The sequence below is a fragment of the Ruditapes philippinarum genome, unplaced genomic scaffold (assembly GCF_026571515.1).
Source record: "Ruditapes philippinarum isolate M1 unplaced genomic scaffold, ASM2657151v2 ctg147_1_1_1_1, whole genome shotgun sequence".
In the NCBI taxonomy this organism is placed as follows: domain Eukaryota; kingdom Metazoa; phylum Mollusca; class Bivalvia; order Venerida; family Veneridae; genus Ruditapes; species Ruditapes philippinarum.
In genome coordinates this window covers 239,500-262,719 of record NW_026863615.1, presented here as the reverse complement: position 1 = coordinate 262,719, position 23,220 = coordinate 239,500, and the positions used below count along the sequence as shown (strand labels likewise).

The following is a 23,220-nucleotide window of genomic DNA, read 5'->3' as shown; positions in this document are numbered from 1 at the left end:
TTGATTACCAATATTTGCTTTGATGAATTTATAACGGTCTGAAACTGACAGACCTGTCATACGGAATTACTTCTTCCCTTTCTCATTGGTGAACAGGGGAGTTTTACTTGGAAAATATTTAGATGACATTTTCTATATATCTGCTAACTAAGTTTTGTTATGCTTCCATATATAGGCATAATATATTTAAATTGAATTTTTCTTCTTAAGTAATATAAAGTAGAAGGTGTTCTGAAATGCATCATCTTGCAATTGTTGTGAAAAGATAGACAAAAATAATAAATATAGTTCCTTTAGTTTTAAAATTGTAAACGAGTTGTGTCATACTTATTATAAAATTTATTTTTTTCAAAATTAGTTTCAATAGCCTACTTGCAATGAAATATTATTTTATCAACACATAACCTTCCCTCCATATACAAAGTTGGTTTCTTTGGTTGGGTACATTCCAGCTTTACTGGTGAAGACTTTAGGTGCCAAACAGGCACCTGAGTAGAACCACTGATGTCCTTACTTGAAAGAATCCAAGTCCCTGCATATTGAGATATATATTTAATAAGAAATGCACAGTTTTTTTTTCAAAAAAAGTTGCATTCTACTGATAGAGACCAAGCACTTGATTCATTGCATAAGCCCTTTACATTAAAAATGCATTTTCAAATGTAAAGATATTTAAATAGACCGGAAGATTTCATTCATGAAGTTATTTAATGTAAGGAAGCGATCCAGCTTATTAACCCTACAAAGTTCAATTGCTCTATGAGTGGCTGTTCGGCTGTATGTGCTTGACATTTTGCATGAAGGGGCATAGGTCTGTACTTCATAAATTAAAGTTTAGTTCATTTGCAAATTTACAATATATTGTTATAAGTTCAATCTGGGAAAGTTACAAGGTCACAGCAAAAACAAATAGAAAGAAATTATCAGGTGAATGTATGTGGTCTTCAGTTGTGATGAGAAAACTATTTGAGCCGTGTCATGACAAAACCAACATAGTGCGTTTGCGTCCAGCATGGATCCAGACCAGCCTGCGCATATGCGCAGTCTGATCAGGATCCATGCTGTTCGCTTACAAACCCTATAGCAAATAGAGAAACTGATAGCTAACAGCATGGATCCTGATCAGACTGCGCGGATGCGCAGGCTGGTCTGGATCCATGCTGGTCGCAAACGCACTATGTTGGTTTTGTCATGACGCGGCTCATTTTAACGATTAAACTATGCTCTCTTATCTTAAATATAAAATATTCAGCATGTATTAATGTATAATTAAGGTGACACATTAGTGCAATCTAATTGAAATGATAAAGTATAGCATCAGCTGCTGAGATAAGATTTTAACTAAATTGCTCTTTCCATGATTATATGATAATGAATAAACAAAGCAGCTTGTTATAAATGGGTTACTAGGCAATCATAAAATTCTGAATTTTGATGTGTGAGTATGACAATAAAAGTCAAATGTTAAGAAATGTAAAAGATCTTCTCCCATTTAAGTGAATGATGCCACGACGACTTCATTAACAATATTGTTGTGTTACAATGAGTGTCCATTCTAGAAATTCAAAAACAGGCTTATTTTCCTGTCACTTTAGAAAAATGGGTGTCCTTTTCAAAAACAAGGGGTGTCAATATAAAATTCAGCAATTTGCATTACATTTAATAAATTTTGTTTATATCATGCACGACAGGACAAGTAAGTCAAAATCAGATTTTGCCGGCCCTGATAGTTTAATATTATCTCACAAAATAAACAAACCGTCTCACTTCTGTTTGATGTTTTGAGCCAGCATTTTGTTTTATTTACTGATAATTAATTTACCTGATTATTAGATTGGTGTTAGGCAGGCTTGGGCATCAAAAAATATATTTCCGGTCAATAACTTAAGTACAGAATGATGCACTTACCAAGTTCAGATGGTTTTATCTTAATCAAACTTGGTACATGTATATAGAAAGGTAATGTGAAGACCTTGTTTAGGATGGCATTAAATGGGCCCCCTAGTGTCAAGGTCACTGTTAAAATTGAAGGCATTGTCAGACTGGCAGCCTTCCTTCTATTTATTATTCATAATGGAAACAAACAATATTCAAAGATCTATTTGTCTGTTTCTACTGTTTTTAAAAAATGATGAAAAGAAAGTGGAAAATTGAGAACAAAAGCTTAGTTTTGGGCTATGTGAATTCTTCATTGTCAATGATTTTAAGGTTCAAAATCTTTTTTTATCAGCCTTTAAGATGTTGAAAAAAAAACAGTTCAAGGTTAGGCTTTTATAGTTATTTAATTGCAACTACAAATTAAAACTATTAAAGAGAAATTTGAAATTTTCAAAACTTTTATGCAAGTGCCAGGTTATCAACAGCTGACGGTTTATTATGATGAGAACCTATTAAAAACGCATGACTAAATAATACCAAGTAGTTTTCTTGAAACTCATCGCACTAAAGTCAATACTATTAATAAATGAGTTCTTTTTCATATTGTTTACCAACTTGTTTAAATTTCCTTGTTTGATCTTTAATATCGTTTACAAACTTTTCAAAAAGATTTGTTTAATTGAATATCTTATTTATAAAGAGGCATTGGTTACCATTTGACCTCTGACCTATTCTTCCCAAAACGACATGACCCGTGCAGGTGGGAGAAAGGGTTTCAGCTGCTGATGCTCGGTGGTTTAAATCGTGTTGATTGTCCTCTCATACAAAAGACTTGGGAGAAAGTTGCATTCAATATGCACATGTGTGCATGACAAAGCAGTTTTGAACTTGAATCAAATTAAGTGTTATCCGATACTAGTCAGACAATATGATTGGTTGATGGTCTGTTTGGAGTTTATTATCCCTAATGGTTTGAATGAGTTACCGCAATAATATCGTAAATCATGAGAAATTGCTGAAAGGAGTAAATCTTAAAATGATCAGTACACAAAAACAGTAACCAGTAATCAATTTGGAATATTTCATTTTTTAATACAAGAAAAGAGAAAAAAGAGAAGGCCAGCTTGCAGTTGGCATGGCAATATGATAAATATCGTATTACTCTATTGAAAGTTCTGGTTTGTGGATGATTATAAGTCACTCGGTTATTAACACCTTTTAAAGACTGGGGAACCAACTCCTATAGTTGTTGTTATTTTTTTACAGGTTGAATTTTATATTTTTTTAAAAAGTTTGAATTTTTTAACTGAAATGTGTGTTTTTTAAATGAAATAGAAAACTTCGTTTGATACTTTAATGAAGATTGTGTCACAAAAAAATTTATACTATAATTTAAAACTTAATGACTTAATTAAAAAAAAATAACCCAACTTTTATCTTAGAAGTGTAAATTTAGTATGGGTAGGCATCAATTATAGGGCTAAATAGGTGAGTCTCAGTTATTAGGCGAATTGTAATCTAAATCACATTTTGTAATTACACAATATTGAAAGCATTATTGGATTTAATTCCTTATAGTTGACATTGAGTGAATAGGATAATTAGATTATCATATTTCTTATTTTTACTAAAATAATTATGTCATTAAAATAAACATTTCAAATATTGAAATTTAAGTATGTATATTTTTGTATAATTCTCAGTCCAAATTAGTACATTTATGAAATTAGATTTATACTTAGTAATCGTTTTGCCATTTAGTTTGTTGCAGATTAGGCAAATAACCAAGTGAACAAAACTGGTCTAGGGGTAATTAAAAAAAAATCTTACTTTAAGTAATAAACCCTTTTTAAAACAGGTAAATACAAAAAAAGGTAAACAGCAATTTTTTTGTTTTTGTAACTTAAAATAATTTTTTGATGTAAACAAATTGTTTACAAATACCTGAAACGTAGTATACTGTAGTATACGTTTGGTAAACAAGGTTATTTTGATTTGTTAATCAATTAAGAAAGCACTGTGTTAGATAATTGAGTAGAGTGTATTTGTAATAACAAGGATATGACTGTCAAAAGTTACATGCATCTTGCACCGCACTGGCCTGCATTTGTCAATTACAGCTGTCATATCATTACTAATTGCCAATTAAGTGGTCAGTTTTTGGACATGCTCTGCTCTTGTTGACATTTTGAAATATCTTAAAAGCTAGTATGGTGATGTTTTGTTGCATTTCATACATGATGTCCTTCATGATTTTTTTTTGTTTTTGCAAAAAGAGTCTTAGTTATGTTTTTACTTTTCTTTGCTACAGAATTTAATTTTCTGAATTGAAACATTGTATTCAATTGTATTAAAAACCCTCATTAATATTTATTTTAACCAAAAATTGTAATCCCTCATAGTGAAGCATAAATGATCTTAATGTTAATGTCTCACTTGAAGGTCAAATGTTTGTATCTTCTATGTCCTGTCCACCCCTTATTGTACCCTTAACTCATGAAACTTCTGTCAAATGTTGACCATGTTGAGACAATGTTAAAATGCATATTTCAGCTTTCACTGGCTGACAAAAGACCAAAGGTTACACTTAATGGTCAATTTTACTTCTCTTCACTAGTACTAGGTTTCGCTTAAAAATCAGCTTTTCAAAGTCTTCATTTTTCATGTTTGCTCAATATTTGCAATACATTTTGGAGGATTTTCATGAAACATGTTGGGTCAAGTCTTGACCACAATCAGATGTTGTGTAAATTGTTTATGATTTTTAGCTCACCAGTCACAAAGTGACAGAGTGAGCTTTTGTGATCGCTTTTCGTCCGGCGTCCGTCCGGCGTCCGTCCGGCGTCCGTAAACTTTTACTTTAAATGACATCAGCTCATGAACCGCAGAGCCAATTTCATTCAAACTTCACATGAATGTTCCTTTGGTGGTCACCTTTAAAAATTGTTCAAAGAATTTAATTCCATGCAGAACTCTGGTTGCCATGGCAACCAATAGAAAAAACTTAAAATATCTTCTTTTAAAAAACCCAAAGAGGTAGAGCTTAGATATTTGGCATGAAACATTTTCTAGTGAGTGTCTATCAAGTTTGTTCAAATAAAAGCCCTGGGGTCAAAATTGGCCCTGCCCCAGAGGGTCATTGATTTTCCCTATATGCATATAGTAAAAACTTAAAAAATCTTCTTTTAAAGAACCCAAAGAGCTAGAGCTTAGATATTTAGCATGAAACATCTTCTAATGGGTGTCTACCAAGTTTGTTCAAATAAAAGCCCTGGGGTGAAAATTGGCCCAGCCCCAGGGGGTCATTGATTTTCCCTGTATGCATATAGTAAAAACTTATAAAATCTTCTTTTAAAGAACCCAAATAGCTAGAGCTAAGATATTTAGCATGAAACACGTTCTAATAAGTGTCTACCAAGTTTGTTCAAATAAAAGCCCTTGGGTCAAAATTGGCCCCGCCCCAGAGGGTCATTGATTTTCCCTATATGCATATAGTAAAAACTTAAAAAATCTTCTTTTAAAGAACCCAAAGAGCTAGAGCTAAGATATTTAGCATGAAACATCTTCTAGTGAGTGTCTATCAAGTTTGTAAAAATAAAAGCCCTGGGGTCAAAATTGGCCCTGCCCCAGGGGGTCATTGATTTTCCCTATATGCATTTAGTAAAAAACTTATAAAATCTTCTTTTAAAGAACCCAAAGAGCTAGAGCTAAGATATTTAGCATGAAACATCTTCTAATGGGTGTCTACCAAATTTGTTTAAATAAATAAATTTGTTTAAATAAATAAATTTTTAAACAAATAAGAGCCCTGGGGTCAGAATTGGCCCTGCCCCGGGGGTCATTGATTTTCCTTATATGTGTAAATTAGCAAAAACTTTAAAAAAAATCTTCTTTGAAAAACCCAAATAGCTAGAGTTTAGATACTAAGCATGAAACATTTTCTAGTGAGTGTCTACAAAGTTTGTTCAAATAAAAGCCCTTGGGTCAAAATTGGCCCCGCCCCGGGGGTCATTGATTTTATTTATGTGTATAGCAAAAACTTAGAAAAATCTTCTTTGAAAAAAAACCAAATAGCTAGAGTTTAGATATTAAGCAAGAAACATCTTCTAGTGAGTGTCTTCAAAGTTGTTCAAATAAAAGCCCTTGGGTCAAAACTGGCCCCGCCCCAGGGGTGTCATTGCTTTTAACTATGTGTTTATAGTTAAAACTTAAAAAAATCTTTTTTTTAAAAACTCAACGAGCTTGACCTTAGATGTTTAGCATGAAACATCTTCTAATGGGTGTCTACCAAATTTGTTCAAATAAAAGCCCTGGGGTTTAAACTGGCCCCGCTCTGGGGGCCTATATACAGGTGAGTGACTTCAGGGCCATCATGGCCCTCTTGTTTTATAATGTCAAGATTACACTAGAAGGACAAAAAATTTATTCCAGTTTTAATCATAACAACTTGCCCTAATTGTTTAGTTTAAGATCAAAGTGATAGTTTAAGAATTGTCCTGTGGACCACCATGTTGGAATTTCTTGTTGAAGCTTTATGCCATTCCCCTGTAATGTCTCTGAGTAACCGGCTGTTAAATTGTCCTTAATTAATATAGCCAGTTGGTCTTGTCCATTTTGCAATTTGATTAAATTTTCATACATGGGTTTAAACATACATGTATCTTGGTATAGCCATGACCCTTGTTCTTACTAACCTAGGTTTAGTCATATAGGAAATTGTTTATAGAATAACCCTGCCTAATATATCTGATTTCAAGACAAAGATGTGGAGACTGAGTTTCCTAGTAGTTTTTAGATTACCAATTATATCTGATTTATAAATTATGCAGAATCATTATAATAGAACTGTTATGTTGCAATGAATGTAAAAATTTAGGGTCATTTTATAATATTGCTTCTAATAGATATATTTCAGAATACATAGTTATTATTATCCAATTGTTTTAAATTCGGTCTAGGGTACTTATTTGTTCTTCACAGATAAACACAATGATTGCCAATTAATGTTGCACAACAATGTTTTTTGTGCCCCCACTTTAATGGAGTGGGGGGCATTTAGATTTACTCTTGTCCATCCGTCCATCCATCTGTCCTTCCGTTCTCATTTTGTGTCGCACATAGCTCAGAAGTATTTGACTTTGAGTTATCAAAATGTGCAGGAATGTTGATCAGCATGTGTAGTTGTGCACCTTGGTATTTTTGTGTGGATTTCATTTTATTTAGTATTTGTAGAGTTATTGCCCTTGACTTGGTAAAAATTTGCAATTTTCAACTGGTGTGGCACGTAGTTCAAAAAAATTTTGACCTAGAGTCATGAAACTTAAAAGCAATGTTGCTCAGCATGTGAAGTTGTGCACCTGGGGTTTCGCTTGTGGATTTATTTTGTTTTGTCAAAGTTATTGCCCTTGGCTTACTAAGTTATTACCCTCAAGTTTGTATAAATTTGCAATTTTCAACTTGTTCATACATAGCGCCTAAAGACCTGAAAGTTTACAAGAATGTTGGTCAGCATGTGTACTTAAGCACCTGAGGGTTTGCTTGTGGATTTATTCAGTATTTGTAAAGTTCTTGCCCTTTACTTAGTAAAAGATTTTTAGTTTTCAACTTGTGGCACATGTAGTAGCCCAAAAAATATTTGACTTAGAGTCATAAAGTTGAACAGTGGAGTGTGAGGGCACCCATGTCCTATGGACACATTTCTAGATTAAAACTTTGATATACTGTTGTCTTGTCAGCTTGTCCGACTTCTGGCACTTGAACTTACAAAACTTACATCTTTAAATCAACACTAATTGAATTTGGACATATTTGGTTACATTATCTCAGTTATACTTTAAGGAGAATGCATGATTATGAAATGAAAAACAAAATGTGCAATGCTGCAATCTTGCGCATAGTCAAGTTCGCCAGGAAAAGACGCACAAATAAAAATTTTGCTCTATTTATTTATACCCAAGCAGGCAAGTGCAGACAAAAAAGGACAAGTATTTAATTTTTCATGTCACAACTGGGATTTCTGCTTTTTTCGCTGCACTATATTCTTGAATGTTTCTACATGGGAAAGGCTTCAAATTTCATAGCTCAGTATATGGAACATCGGAACATCCATTCTTGTTTTTAAAAATTTTCTTCTTTTACTTAGGGTACACCAGCGACAGCATTTAAAGTTTGAGCTGGACATAGTACAAGGGGAAAGCAGGTAGATACTTTGGTGTAAAATCTTTTAATATCATAGTTTACATACTATCTGGAGGTTTTAAATTTTCACACAAGACTGTATGGAGGAAAACATTGTTAACAATATGTAATTGTTATTTTCAGTAGGATTAATGATGACTTTTTGTGATTTATCTGAATTTTATAACATAATTCTTTCAATTTACACCTAAATGTATGATTTTTATCATTACATAGATAAGTGTAAATTAGGATAAGAAATATTTCCTCTACCAGTAAAGCTGGAGAGTCGCCATATGATCTATGCTGTGTTGGTGCAATGTAAAAAGCAAAAAAAAAAAATAATATATTGAATAATAATTATGATTTTAAAATAAAATGATCTGAAAGGAAGTACATGGAGTACATAATTGTCAAAATTACACTGTTTAAATGATAAAAGTACACATTTTACTGCCATTCTGTAATAATTAATTGGGTAAAATACCTTAAAAATGTCATTTTTACAACTGTAAATATTATTATGCTAACATCTTGTATCCAATTAGGAAATTGACAGGTGAACCTCTAATGTTGACAGATGTTTTTTAATGTTGTCATATATATAGGTCAACCATTGACCTTTAAGTACAGAGTTCACCAGAGGTTGTTGCCTATGGACATGCTTGACACAGATTTCTGATGTCTCCAAGGGATGCAAGTCTTTTGAAAAAAAAAAAAGGACACCAACCTATTTGTAGATATACCAGACAATAATAATTAATATAGAATTATAGAATGTAATTACGTGTAATGGGAGAGTTCACCTTGTGAAGGAAGTATGTCTTTATAATTTGATACAAGATAATTATTTGTAAAATTATTACTTATGATTTCTATTCTAGAAAGACAAAAAAGGATAGTTACCCCATAGAAAATAAGCTTATTGTTGTTACCTAGATATTTCAATCAGATCCTTTGTATTTTGTACAGCAAAAGTGTAAAAAATCTAATTGCACTTAACCATACTACATGTATATGTTAATTTTTTACGTGCAGATACATGATAAATACACTTAACATTTTATTGCACAGTATTTTCTGCAAATTGCAAAGAATGAAAAAAAAGAGCACTGTTTTTTTTAATACAAATACGTTTTCAATGTTTATCCTTAATTATCATGTTTGTATTCACATACAAAAAAAAAATCAACTTCTTCAAAATACCTAATTGGGTTGATTTAACTAAATCCCTGAAAAATACCATGTTAGGATGTACTAGCCTCTAAAATACCAAAATGAAAATTAATTGTAAATACAAACAGCCAATTGTTTCCATCAACACATCTGAAGAAACTTAATTTGATTCATATCAAGTTTTGTCAGAGAAAAAAAAAAGTCACAGATTTTTCTATCAAGTGATGTTAATCTTCCATGCTTAAATGGAACTATCTTAAAGGCTTTTAAAGAAAATGGAAAGATTATAATTTTCATCCATTAAGCAGCGAACTTACTATTCTATAATATTGATAAATGCTTGAGGCAAAACCTTGTCAAAATCATAACATGGCAATTGCTCCTTTTCACCTGGCAAATTTGTGACTAAATTACAACTTCGAAGTGCACAACTTTGATCACATGACCTCTACACTGATCAGGGTTATCCAGGTGCTTGCTCTGCAGAAGACAGCTGGTCAATGTCGTGAAGGTGCATTCATGTGTGCAGTTAATTAACTCATTGTGAAATGTTGTGTTTTCTTTCAATGGTGGATAATTAACTGATCAATAAAACTTTTTTTTTTGGATTGTGAATAATTAAAGTGGTGCCTTTTTTGAAAATATCAGGATGTATATTAAGGCAGAGGTAATCTAATGGATAGTCCTAATGAAGATACAGTGGGAATAAATCCCCAGCAGATATTTGTTTTTATTTGTTATTCTATTCAAATTAATTAATTTCTTTGATGTCTGTCTTTCATAGGGGAGATGGTACTAATTAATATTGCATTAAGGATTATAGATTTACGAGTCAAGCTCACACACAATATTATATAATTTGTCTTATTTTAAATTTAATTGTATTAGAATTACTTTGTTTGTTTGTCAGGTTATTGAAGTCCCCATATTCTCTTAGCAGTCTTTTTTTTAGGGCGAAGATATCATCACACTGGGGTTTTAACAATTTACATAAAACTGAGCTCAAAACAAAGTGTTGGGCGGTACATTTTTAAAAAAAATTTGATTCAGGTTAAAATAAGACTGACTGATCAGAAACCATATGTATGACAGAAATTACAGAGAATGATTGTAGGGTCATTTGTATGGGTCATTTGAGTATCCCTGTTCTGTGTACACCAGGGTAGCCTGACATAGTCATTGTGAGGCTCGGGGCCAGAATACATTGGTACAAGTTTCCGGGCATTTGCCTGGAGTTAAGGTTTTTTTCTGCTCTTGAAAACTTTCTATATTAAACCAATTGAAATACTACTAAATTCAGAGTTTTCAGGTTTTCTGATATTTTTTAACTTGTACCCATGAAAATGTAGAACCAAAAAGCTTATTTTTGAATTACTTCACTCCGACCTATTTTACACTTTACAGTTGTCATCTTAGTGCAGTGATAGGTTAACTCTAATTAAAATTAAATAGAAATAACCTGTTACTGCACTATTTTCCTGGATATTTTTATGTACCATGTATAATAAATCAAACAAGTAATGAGAATTGTTAGAAAAATGTGCCCCAATCCCCAGAAGCAAGGTTTGCATCACATCTCTATAGAGTTACAATACAGTTTCCTACCCTTGTTTGTAATTTTGTTTGTTTGTTTTGGGTTTTACGTCACATCAACACAGTATAGGTCATATCACGACGTTGCAGCTTTACTGGTGGAGAAAGACCTCAGGTGCCCTACCATGCATTCTTTAAGGCACGAATGGGCACCTGAGTAGAACCACCGACATTTCGTAAGCTAGCTGGATAGCTTCCGCACATGAAAGAATCCAAAGTCCCTGTGTGGATTCGAACCCACAGCGGTGAGGGGCAAGTGATTTGAAGTCAACGACCTTAACCACTCAGCCACAGACGCCCCTTGTTTATAAATAATAACTATAATAGTGTAAAATCATATAGTTTTGCATTGTTAATTATTATAGTTTCATATATTTTCTTCAGATAAGTGAAGACGAGGAAGCTGATACAAACAGGTCACAGCAAGAACAAGTCTCCAGTTCTTCTGATACCAACAAAACACTAAATAAAGAGAATGACAGAGATTCTTTGGTAAATATAAAATCATAATGTTTCATTTCTTTTCTTTTATACATTCCTGCAGCTTATAAACAATACTGTACCATGTCATGTGAGCCTATACAATTTCTTGTGTACCATGTCTTGCAAAGCATGTGATACTTCAGATCATCGTACCTTTCTTTGGCACCTCTATATTTTAACTTTTGACCTTTCTTGTGATTAACAGGACTGTTAAATAGGCTGTGATTCTGAAAAAGCTTGTTTGACTTGGATTTCTTCTTTTATCAAATTTGACATAGAATGTTCAATTTCACAATTTTTTGCAAGGCATTTAGATTTAGCCTTGTCAGTCCATCCCTCTGTCTTTCCATCCGTTCGTACAAACCCAGAGGTACTTGTGTGACTTGGAGAACAATGGGTAACAGTAAATTCTCTTTGATCCTATTCATTCCGTTTTTACTTGTGTGTCTTTCTTTAAGCCTTGTATGACTTTCTTTAAGCCTTGTATGACTAAAAATAGCCAAAACGATCAAAGGAAAGTTACATAAGTACCATTTTGTGAGTACGTCCGTCCGTTCTCTTTTGTGTCACACATAACTCAAAAAGAATTTGACCTAGAGTCATGAAACTTTGCAGGAATGTTGCAGCATGTGCAGTTGTGCACCTGGGTGTTTTTGTTTGGATTTATTAAGTATTTTTAGAGTTATTGCCCTTGACTTAGTAAAAATTTACAATTTTCAACTTGTGTCGCATGTAACTCAAAAAGGATTTGACCTAAAGTCATAAAAACTTTACAGGAATGTTGATCAGCATGTGAAGTTGTGCACCTGGGTATTTTTGTGTTGATTTATTCAGTATTTTTTTAAGTTATTGCCCTTGATTTAGTAAAAATTTGCTATTTTCAACTTGTGTCGCATGTAGCTCTAAAATATTTTTAACCTTAAGGGTCATGACACTATACAGGAATGTTTATCAGCATGTGTAGTTGTGCACCTTGGGTTTCGCTTGTGGATTTATCCAGTATTTGTAGAGTTATTGCCCTTGACTTAGTAAAAACGGTTTCATAATGTTGTGTTATTTGTTCTTTGAGTTCTTGAGTTAGAATCAACCAACTTTACAGGAATAATAATCAACATCACTGTGAAGCTATGCACCTTGGACTTTGCATGTGGATTTTTTCAGTTTTGTTAGAGTTGTCCTTGACTTACAGTAGTAAAGATTTGTAATTTTCACCTGGTTCATGCATAGCTCAAAAATTATTTGACTTGTAGGCCTGAAAGTTTACAAGAGTGTTGGTCAGCATGTGTACTTATGCACCTTGGGATTTGCTTGTGGATTTATTTAGTATTTGTAAAGTTCTTGCCCTTAACTTAGTAAAAGATATTTAGTTTTCAACTTGTGGCATATGTAGTGTTATGCGTTAAATTATAGGTTCTATTGAAGGTGGATTGTATCACAACACAATGTTCCGTTTTATATTTTAATGTTTCTTTCTTAGTGGAATACCACAGATAATATATAACATATACACAGGTTATCCTGATGTTTACAAATTAATATTAAAAACAGTAACAAATATTTCTAGTGGAAAGCCACAATACAATGTTATCACTTGGAAATCCAAAATCTAACTGACTCTAAATTTTCTACATGTATCTTTACAATAATTCTAAAATTGATTTCGTTTTAACTGACCAATAGAATTTTAACATTTTTGTGTCTTAAATAACAAAATGACCAATCAGGTTTCAATACAAAATAATGTAACATAGCAACATAGAATTTATAACAACAATCATCACCTGGATATTTTATCAGTCATAAGGTTTAACAACATGATAAGAACAGACAGCTTAATTGACCTTATCACCTATATATTATAAAACTTTTAGCACAGTTGATTGGACAAAGAGGAAAAGCCGCATTTTAATCTTCCAGTTACATAATTATTAATTTGACATCTGTTATTAAAACATATAATATTTGTAACTTAACATATTTGAAATTTCACACATTGTTCTGAAAATTTGACCTTTTAGAAAATGATTATATTTATAAATCTTTGTGTTTAAAAGAAAATCATCATGCATATTTATTCATTTTTTTTTTGTAAATGAATTTTATCATTTTTCAGCTGCACAACACTTCTCCCTCCTTAAAGACTATTTCACTCCTGTGAAATGAAGCATAAATACTATAATACAAAAATAAATATCATTAAATTAGAATACTGTTTACATAAGATATTCAGTTACAGAAATATTTACTTGAATATAAAGCACCGATTTTGCTGAAAAGCGTAAGTACCATTCACTAATAATAAATATCCTAATCACTGTCTTATTGTAAACAACACAGTTTTAATGACGTCTATTTCTGCTGTATTGCCCCCTCTGTCCTTGTTGTCTTCCATGATGATATTGACCTCCTCTCCATTCATGTCCGAACCCGGTTTCGCACGCATTTGAAAGATCTTGATTTCTGTTCCCTCTTTTTCGACATAGATATTTTGTTTTGTCTTTCAACTGGGCAATTTCATCTTTCAAGGTGTGGTTTTCATCTTTCAAGTCATCTATTTGATCGTTCTTTCTTGATTCCATCATCATAATTTCATAGGCTTTCTGGTTGTGCTTCAATCTCAGTTGTTCATAGTCGTCATTTAGTTTTTTAAATTCTAATATCAGTTTGTCCATTTTCTCTAGTTTTGACGAGTCAGCCCTTAATTTTTCTTTTAGCGATTTGTTTTCTTGTAACAATGTTTCTTGAAAATGACATAATTTTGTTTTCTTGAGGGAAACTTCATTCTGCAGATTTTCGTTAAAGTCCTTTAGTCTTTGATTTTTCAAAATAAGAGCCACATTTTCTGATTTTAAACCGTGAATTGTTTTATTCATTGAATCATTTAAAGATTGTATCTTCTGAAATTCTGCTTTAGAAACGATACTCACAGAGTTGTTTGTTTGGTTCTTCTTAAAGAAGGCATCGTCTTCATTGTAAAATGGAAATGTGTATTCAGCTGTCTTGCGTCTGATGAAAGTTGTCATGCGTTCCTGATCGCGTAGTTTTGATTCGTTTGACTTTTGACTTACTGCTGGACGTAGACAAACTCGTGCAAAATGTCCAATTCTATTACATTTGTTGCATCTTGCCATTTTTGCACAACACTTCTCCTGTCTGTTATTATGATAAAGTCCACATTGTCCACATGATTTTTCGCTTCTGAATGGTATTCCATATGTGAAACTCATTGTTGTTCTTCTTGGGGAATTTGAATTCGTAGTCTCGCTTGCTAAATTGAGAGGTTGGGAAAGACACTGATCTCCGCCACGTGTTATGCGCTGAATTATGGGTTCTATTGAAGGTGGATTGTATCACAACACAATGTTCCGTTTTATATTTTAATGTTTCTTTCTTAGTGGAATACCACAGATAATATATAACATATACACAGGTTATCCTGATGTTTACAAATTAATATTAAAAACAGTAACAAATATTTCTAGTGGAAAGCCACAATACAATGTTATCACTTGGAAATCCAAAATCTAACTGACTCTAAATTTTCTACATGTATCTTTACAATAATTCTAAAATTGATTTCGTTTTAACTGACCAATAGAATTTTAACATTTTTGTGTCTTAAATAACAAAATGACCAATCAGGTTTCAATACAAAATAATGTAACATAGCAACATAGAATTTATAACAACAATCATCACCTGGATATTTTATCAGTCATAAGGTTTAACAACATGATAAGAACAGACAGCTTAATTGACCTTATCACCTATATATTATAAAACTTTTAGCACAGTTGATTGGACAAAGAGGAAAAGCCGCATTTTAATCTTCCAGTTACATAATTATTAATTTGACATCTGTTATTAAAACATATAATATTTGTAACTTAACATATTTGAAATTTCACACATTGTTCTGAAAATTTGACCTTTTAGAAAATGATTATATTTATAAATCTTTGTGTTTAAAAGAAAATCATCATGCATATTTATTCATTTTTTTTTTGTAAATGAATTTTATCATTTTTCAGCTGCACAACAGTAGTCCAAAAAATATTTTACCTAGAGTCATAAGATTGACAGAACAGTGGAGTGTGGGGGCACCTGTGTCCTATGGACACATTTCTAGTTGATTATTTATATTTATCTTTATGCCCAATGATTTATAAAAAAAAATGTAGTTGGAAGAATTAGTGCCATTTAAAGAAAAGAATAATCAGTGAATGTACACTAGTTCAGATATCAGTTACAGATTACTTTGATCTTATAATTGTGTATGACACCAATGTTGAATCTTGCTATAGAATTGTGTATGTTTAAAGTGAAGGATATATTGGTAATATGCTTTCAATTTTTAATTAAAAAAAATCATTGCATTATTAGACAAGATATTATATAAATTTGACATCTGTCAGTTATTTAGACTACTTTCTGAGAGAGTTGTTATTTTGCAAAGTATTTCTAACAGTTTACTCCTTTTGAAGAGTTTTTGCTTTTAATTGCAGTATATATCTTCTGGCTTTTACAAACTCAAGTTTAAGTGCAGAAGGAGGACAAATTTGTTCCTTTAACTGTTTATAAAATCTCCACGTCTTTAAATGAGCATGAGAGAATATTTTATTGTTTTGGCTAAGAAGTGAAAACAACCTACTTTAAAGTTTAAGTAGGTGCACTTTGAAATTGAAGTGGAATAAAATCAAACTATTGATTTGATAACACTAAGTGTCTTAAATGTGCTACTAAAAATAATACTCTTTAAAGAATGATATCTTCTGCAGAAATAGTTTAATCGAATCTAATTTGTACATAATTTTGATGAAAATATATTTAAATGGGTATTTCTCTGTTTTTAGGAGTTTTTTCAATTATGTCCTAGCAGATAAATATAAAGCAAGTTTTCCTATGTTAGTAGTACTGTCCCGTTAATGACACATAACTTCTGCAAACATTGACAGGAGTTATTTAGACTGTCCTACTCTAATATTTATTGATAGATTATTTAATAATCTATCAATATTAATTAAGCCAGGCAAGCCTGTCAAATTCCAGTATTAAGTCGGGTAAGTATATGAATTCTAGTATTAATTAAGTCAGGAAAGTATGTGACATCCAGTATTAATTAAGCCAGATAAGTATGTGATATCCAGTATTAAAGCCAGGCAGGTATTTGATATCCGGTGTTAATTAAGCAAGACAAGTACATTGTATGTGATTTCCAGTACTAATTAGAATAACTAGACTAGGCAAGTATGTGATGATCCAGTATTAATTAAGCCAGGCAAGTATGTGATGATCCAGTATTAATTAAGCCAGGCAAGTATGTGATGATCCAGTATTAATTAAGCCAGGCAAGTATGTGATATCCAGTATAAATTAAGCCAGGCAAGTATGTAATAATCCAGTATTAATTAAGCCAGGCAAGTATGTGATGATCCAGTATAAATTAAGCCAGGCCAGTATGTGATGATCCAGTATTAATTAAGCCAGGCAAGTATGTGATATCCAGTATGTTTTAAGCCAGGCAAGTATGTGATATCCAGTATAAATTAAGCCAGGCAAGTATGTGATATCCAGTATAAATTAAGCCTGGCAAGTATGTGAATTCCAGTTTAATTTTTGGTCCAGTATTAAGCCAGGCCAGTCTGCGAATTCCAATATTAAATTAGACCAACCTTTCAAACTTGGTATACAAATTGTATCAAACGTTGGTATATCAACCATGGAATACTCATGCTTTGGTATAGCAAGTCTTTTAAATCTTTGTTATAATTTAATCGTAATAATTTTTCTTAACCATTTTAATTTCTTGCTAAATATTATGGATTGAAAGTGTTTACTTAATCAAGACAATTATTTATATATATACCCTTAATATATCTATGATATTATTGTCATTTAAAAACTAGAATTTAAGCATTCACACTCATCGATGATAGTTCACTTTTTATCCTGTTTTAAAAAAAAGGTATAAATTGTACCAAATTTGAAATAACTTGTTGTGCGACGAAGTGAATCATGGATGAATGGGACAAAGGCAACAATAATTGGCCACGCGTCTGACACACGCCAGATGCAGTACTGTTTTCACTAGTACAGGGCTTGTTTAATGTACCGATCCAACGAAATTGGCCAAATATAACCATTGAAATTTTCCTTAATAGCTTTGAAATTAGGTTTTGATATCAGAAATATTTTGATAGAGTTCATAGCCATGACAAACATGGTTTAATAAAGTTAAGAAAAATCTCAGTTTCACATTCTAGTTGGTGTAAAAAAAGTGTATTTTTAGGGTGGTATTTATTTTGGTTTGGTCAGGTTCATAGCGTAAAAATTTCTTATTTATAGCTGTATTCTGTGTACATCATATTCATTATGGATTAATGAAAGAAAAATACAAATAACAGGATTTTATTAAATTGAATTTACAAAAGTTGACGTTGGAAATAAAATAGGCAGCATCGTATTATTTGGAGTGTATTGGGAAACATCTCTGTAGGGATTTTATTGGCTTTTATTTTCTGACACTGAACATCATATTGACTTTTATTGGAGTGTCATTTTTATAAACACTACCTTCCTAGAAAGGGGGTTTGAAAATTGATGGAAGATACAGGAATATAGTTTTTTAGGGACTTTGTTTAATGTGAACGGCTAAGGGCAATTAGGGTTTGTTGATTTGAATTGTGAAAAAACACTATGCTTCTATCATATCTAGAGGAATATTTAAAGTGAACAGGTGTGTACCTTTGTGTGTGTGTGTGTGTGATTTCTGTGTCATTGAGATGATTTTAAGCAAATGAGATTTTTTTTTAAATCATAATTTTGTGTATATATACAGGGACTTGTTGAAAACTGTTTTGATGGATAACATGAAGGATTAGATACAAGTTTTAATGAGAAAAATGTATCGTTAAGTTAACGGAAGTAATAAAGAATATTATGCTTATATAAAGTTATGACCTATATAACTTAACTTCTAGATTTGTTAAACTTACGTATTTGTTTAATGTGTTTCATGTATATATGAGTGGTCATTATAAAATAGTGTTATTCAACCTTTATAACAGTATTTCACTGGGCTACAACTTTTACATTGAACAATTTCATACAGTAAACAGTATGAAAGTAATGCTATTAACAAAGAATTTGGTTGTGATAGTTCCTTTGCACAAAGTTATATTTCTACAATTTTGCCTTGTTGAAAGTTTTGTTTTGTTGTTTATAGAAATGATAAAGTGAACAGTTACATTTAGGATATAGAATTATATATGTTGGTTCCAGGTGTTATGATATTGAACAGTATTTGTATGTTGGATTCAAGTATGATTTAAGTGGTACAGATATAATCAGGTTAAATGGAGCAAAACCAATTACCATTAATTATTGATTGTAATTGATGCTTTTATATGAATATTTTATGGGTTACAAATAATAAATTGTTCTTTTTTTCTGGAAGAATGGCCAGGTATACAATCAATATTAGGTTAATTAAAAGGGCAATTATTGGGTAGATGTATTCTGTTGTGATTTTCTTTCAAAGTACATTATAGTAATATTATACTGCTAATGGCATGATATCATATTTGTAAATATTTTCAGTATTTGACTGTTAGGTACAGGTGAAAAACCTGAGAATGTGTTCATGTATTAAGAGATGTGTCTAAAACAGTTTTAAAATATGCCAAAGAAGTTAAGATGAAGATTTGATGATTAAGACCTATATGGACATGACCTGGTTTTCAGTTTAAGATGTTAAAGCAGCTTGATTTAACTTTGATACCTGATTAAAGAGTTTGTGTAGGAAATAACATTATTATGGCTTAAGGTATTAGGACCCTAATGGGCACTATCAGAAACTAAAAAATTGACATCATAGGTCAGTTGTATACCTTAAAGTACATCTGTATGCAAAATTTAAACAAAGTTTACCGTACGGAAATCAAGTTATGGCTACTTTTCTGAACTCAAGCTAGGATGTTATGAGGGCCCTTTTTTAGAAATGTGAAACCTTTAAATAATCTGCAATAACATTCTAATAAAAAATGTTTTCCCATTAATTTTTGATAAGAAACAAATAGTACCATTCAGCTAACAATCCACATAAGCAAAATTATGGTTTCTACTTAAAATTTATTAAATCTGTATAAAAATGTTACCCTACCCCACCCATTTTTACCACGTGTCTGACCATTTTTCTACTTAGGGAGCCTAATTTAAAAAATTCTTAAAATTTACCCAAATGAGTGCCTGTTTTCAAATTTTCCATAAATTTTTAAAAAGGTATATTGGTTGATCTTGTAAAATATGAAATACTTTTACCGTCTAGTTTTGATTATATTACACTTTGAAAATATCAGGTACCATATTTATTACTAGATTTAGCATAATTTAGCCAATAAATACCTATATAAATTAAAAAATCAACACTTTTTTCTTTCCAAATGGGACATGAGAGAAACATAAATAATGTTAAAAGAAAAAAAGAAAGAAAGAAAAAGTTGACCCTTCTGGGGATTGAACCCATGGCCCTCATTTTCAATGTAGTTAACAGTAGTTCTAGCCTATTTGAATACTCTTCAAAGTGGAGGTAATGCATTAGGGTGCTAATACCTTAAATGTATTCACTTGCATATAATGAAGCATAAAACAAGCTGTTATGTTGATTGTAGAAATCATGCAATCCTATGTTTATATTACAATGGACTTTACTCTAATCTAAATCCTATTTCACATGTTGCGATCCATCGTGGATCACTTGAAAATAATTGTTCAATGTCAGATTTTTATTGTTTGCCTATAAAAATTAAAGATGACAACACTGTTTGTGTAAGGAATCTTTTAGGATCCATATATTAAATACTATGATTCCAAATGACCTTAATAATAAGGTATTGTTTGATTTATAAATGTATTACATGAGTGGATTTTATAGAGACATATTAACAAAGTATGATATTTAACATAATGATGATACTATGATGAAATACTATTTTGGAAATTTTGTGTAGCTTATTGACCATATTTGAAATAAATATTTTGATAATATTGAAATATTGGTGATAATATAATAAAGAATGTCCCTTGAAATCATTTATTTTTTACCATAGAGAAATTGATAGTCATATACATGTGTATATAAAATAGTAGGATAATTTAGACAGGCCAATGAAAGGCACCAGGGGATGAGACGGCAATGTTACCCAGGATTTCAGAGAGCTTAACTACTAAGATAATGCACTTGCAATTACAATGTTACTGCAGTCTATCGTTACCACACAAAAGTTTGCTTACTTAAGTTTGCTGTAAATTATATAATGGAGAGCACACAAAAAAAGAAGTCTCTCCCCAGAAAAAAATAATACTAAATTTACTTTTGAGAAAAGACTTACTTTGATTTGTGTTTATAATAATGCAAAATGTAATTTCGTCAGTTAATAGGCCTACTTTATGAAGAATGTGTACATTGTTTATTTTTCAGATGTTCCACACACCAAGTTTTGGGGAAGAAGACTATGATTTTCTTCAGGAAAAACCAGTCATTGGTTTGAAATCATCAGTTAACCAGGAAATAAGTTTTTCAGACACTGCAAATTTTTCAAATGGTTTTGATGCAGGTTTTCAAAATCTTCAGTTTTATCGCCAACAGCAACCAGCATTCCTGACGACCGCATCGCGTTCCCAGTTTACCAACAGTATTAATAATACTCAGTCTGGTGGCTGTAGACCTGCACAGCAGCAACAGCAACAACAACAAACATTACAACAACAACAACAATCATTACAACAACACATCTATGATTTAAAATCGTCGGCACAACATAATCAAAGACTATACCAAATGGCGTCTCAGCGTGATTCCATATTTGAATCTTTGGAAAACATTACTCCAAAATTTCCACCGCAGGATGTGGACATACCGGACATTAGTTCTGCTAATGGAATCGAGACCACAACATCTGCGTCTGTTATGAGTTCAGGATTTTCTGCCAGTCACATGTACGGACAATCAAACATGAATACATCCCCAAGGACGCACCCGGACATCGGCATGCACGCTACTTCTCCAGTGAGTACGATCAGACCGCAAAGTGTTACGACAATATCACCCACTAGTTCTTCTGTATCTAACGTATCAAATGTAACTCCACCAATGGAGAGTAGTGAAGATAGTGATGACAGTGTACCACTTGCTCAGGTGAGAATTTAAGATTAACTTAAGATATTCAGGGCCAGTATTTTTTCAACATTTACAGGTGCTCTCTAAGGTAACTGGTTGATCAAATATTAGTGTTTCATAATAATCATTAATGTTTTGGCAAATATATGTCACAAAGATTCATATTAGTTTTAATTCAATTTTTGATTAATTGTTTCACATTAAACAAAATGCCATATCCTTAACTAATACTAATAGTTTATTGCAAATAGTATATGTCACAACTTAATGTGATCTCACAATCAATTAATGTAATTAATTTATTTTGTCAATTAGCGTTTTTGTATCTAATGTGATTTCTAAGATAGCCTTATAGGAAGCCATTCTGCAATGTTTCTATCAATTAACTAGAGTTACTTAGATTTTTAAAATGCTGAACTGTTGATGAATATGTACACAGATACTTTTATTCAACATCCACAGTAAAGAAAACTATTTTTCACTCATATATAAAGGTTTCTCTTCTTTTGTTCCGTGTAGTGCAAAAATATAATTGCAAAACAGTTGTATTGATGTCTTGTTATTTGCATCAACTCTTCTGTCGATTATATACTTTGTAAGATTTTCAGTTTATGTATCCCTTTTCCCCGGCTTTTATTTAACAACAATTGAAAAGTGAAACATAAGACGTCGACATGTTAAGTTTATTCTATATAAGGTCAATGTTTTATTCAATTGTTGATTCAAATCTTTTACCTTGATAGAGTATATAGAAGACAGACTGCAATGATGTATGCAAAAATTTCATCTCATCGAAAAATAGAACAGTATGAATTGTCATTGATTTTTAGCTGTTTATTTTACAATTTTTGATATAAAAAACAAACAATAATTGCTTTTATAGGAAATATTTTGAATTAACCCTTCTTCAATGTAAGTCAATGAGATTTTAATTGAATATACCTTATCAAATCAATATGTCATACGATGTAAAACATTTCAATCAAATCATTTTCTTTTCCTTCTTATAAAAGTGCATTAGAAAGTAATTTCATTTAATTGCTTATTGTTTGATCTGACAGCCAATGCAGAATTGTGAAGCAGGAATTTTTTCTGTATGACAAAGATGATATTGTTTGATCAACAGATGTTAGACAAAGCCATGAGCTACATTAGTACAAAATGATACATTGTCCATATAAATTATTTCAGAAACATCCATTATTAATCCATCAAATTGAAGAAGCTTATCATTTATAGACATCAGAATATTGCCTCTGTAACATCAAAGACAATGATTTGTTCAAGTATGACATGCGTTCTGTTCATAATTTTCTATGATTTTTGTCATGTATTAAACAGGGGTCAGCATTTTGACCTCATTTGCTGCCAGTGAGAAAATAATAAACGAAGGTGTTTTAATTATTGTTTACCTGTCAGGTGTCTGTCTATATTCCTGAACTTTTGCAATTGACAGAATATGACTGTTTGTGTTTGTTTTTTGTTGTTGTTTTTTTTAATCAAAATAAGTGTAACATTGATGTGTTATGATAAGGTTGTCTTAATATTTTGCTACTTTACTTTAATTAATACTGTACTTGTTAAATTTAAACAAAGAATGACAAGTTAGTGTCAAAACTCACAAGAAGGATTACTTGGCAGCAGCTAATTTGTAGATTGCTTTTATTTAATCCCTTAATGCTAATTTTGTTAATTCTAAATCATCCTATAGTAATTAGCCAAGTCAACCAGTAGTG

General features: G+C 31.6%; 1 protein-coding gene across 4 annotated transcripts in view; it reads left to right on the top strand.

The window, feature by feature from the left end:
* Window positions 1-23,220, top strand: part of LOC132722725 (thymocyte selection-associated high mobility group box protein TOX-like) — a 72,728-nt gene that overhangs the window by 15,931 nt on the left and 33,577 nt on the right. Inside the window, exons 1-3 of one of the 4 annotated variants that reach the window (XM_060707260.1) lie at window positions 8,039-8,077; window positions 11,209-11,316; window positions 20,786-21,502. In XM_060707260.1, the coding sequence (XP_060563243.1) occupies window positions 20,786-21,502 (717 nt within the window). In that variant the 5' untranslated portion in view covers window positions 8,039-8,077; window positions 11,209-11,316. Of the gene's footprint in view, window positions 1-8,038; window positions 8,078-9,659; window positions 9,899-11,208; window positions 11,317-17,799; window positions 18,044-20,785; window positions 21,503-23,220 lie in introns of those variants that run through there. The other 3 variants (XM_060707257.1, XM_060707258.1, XM_060707261.1) reach the window with 3 other exon arrangements.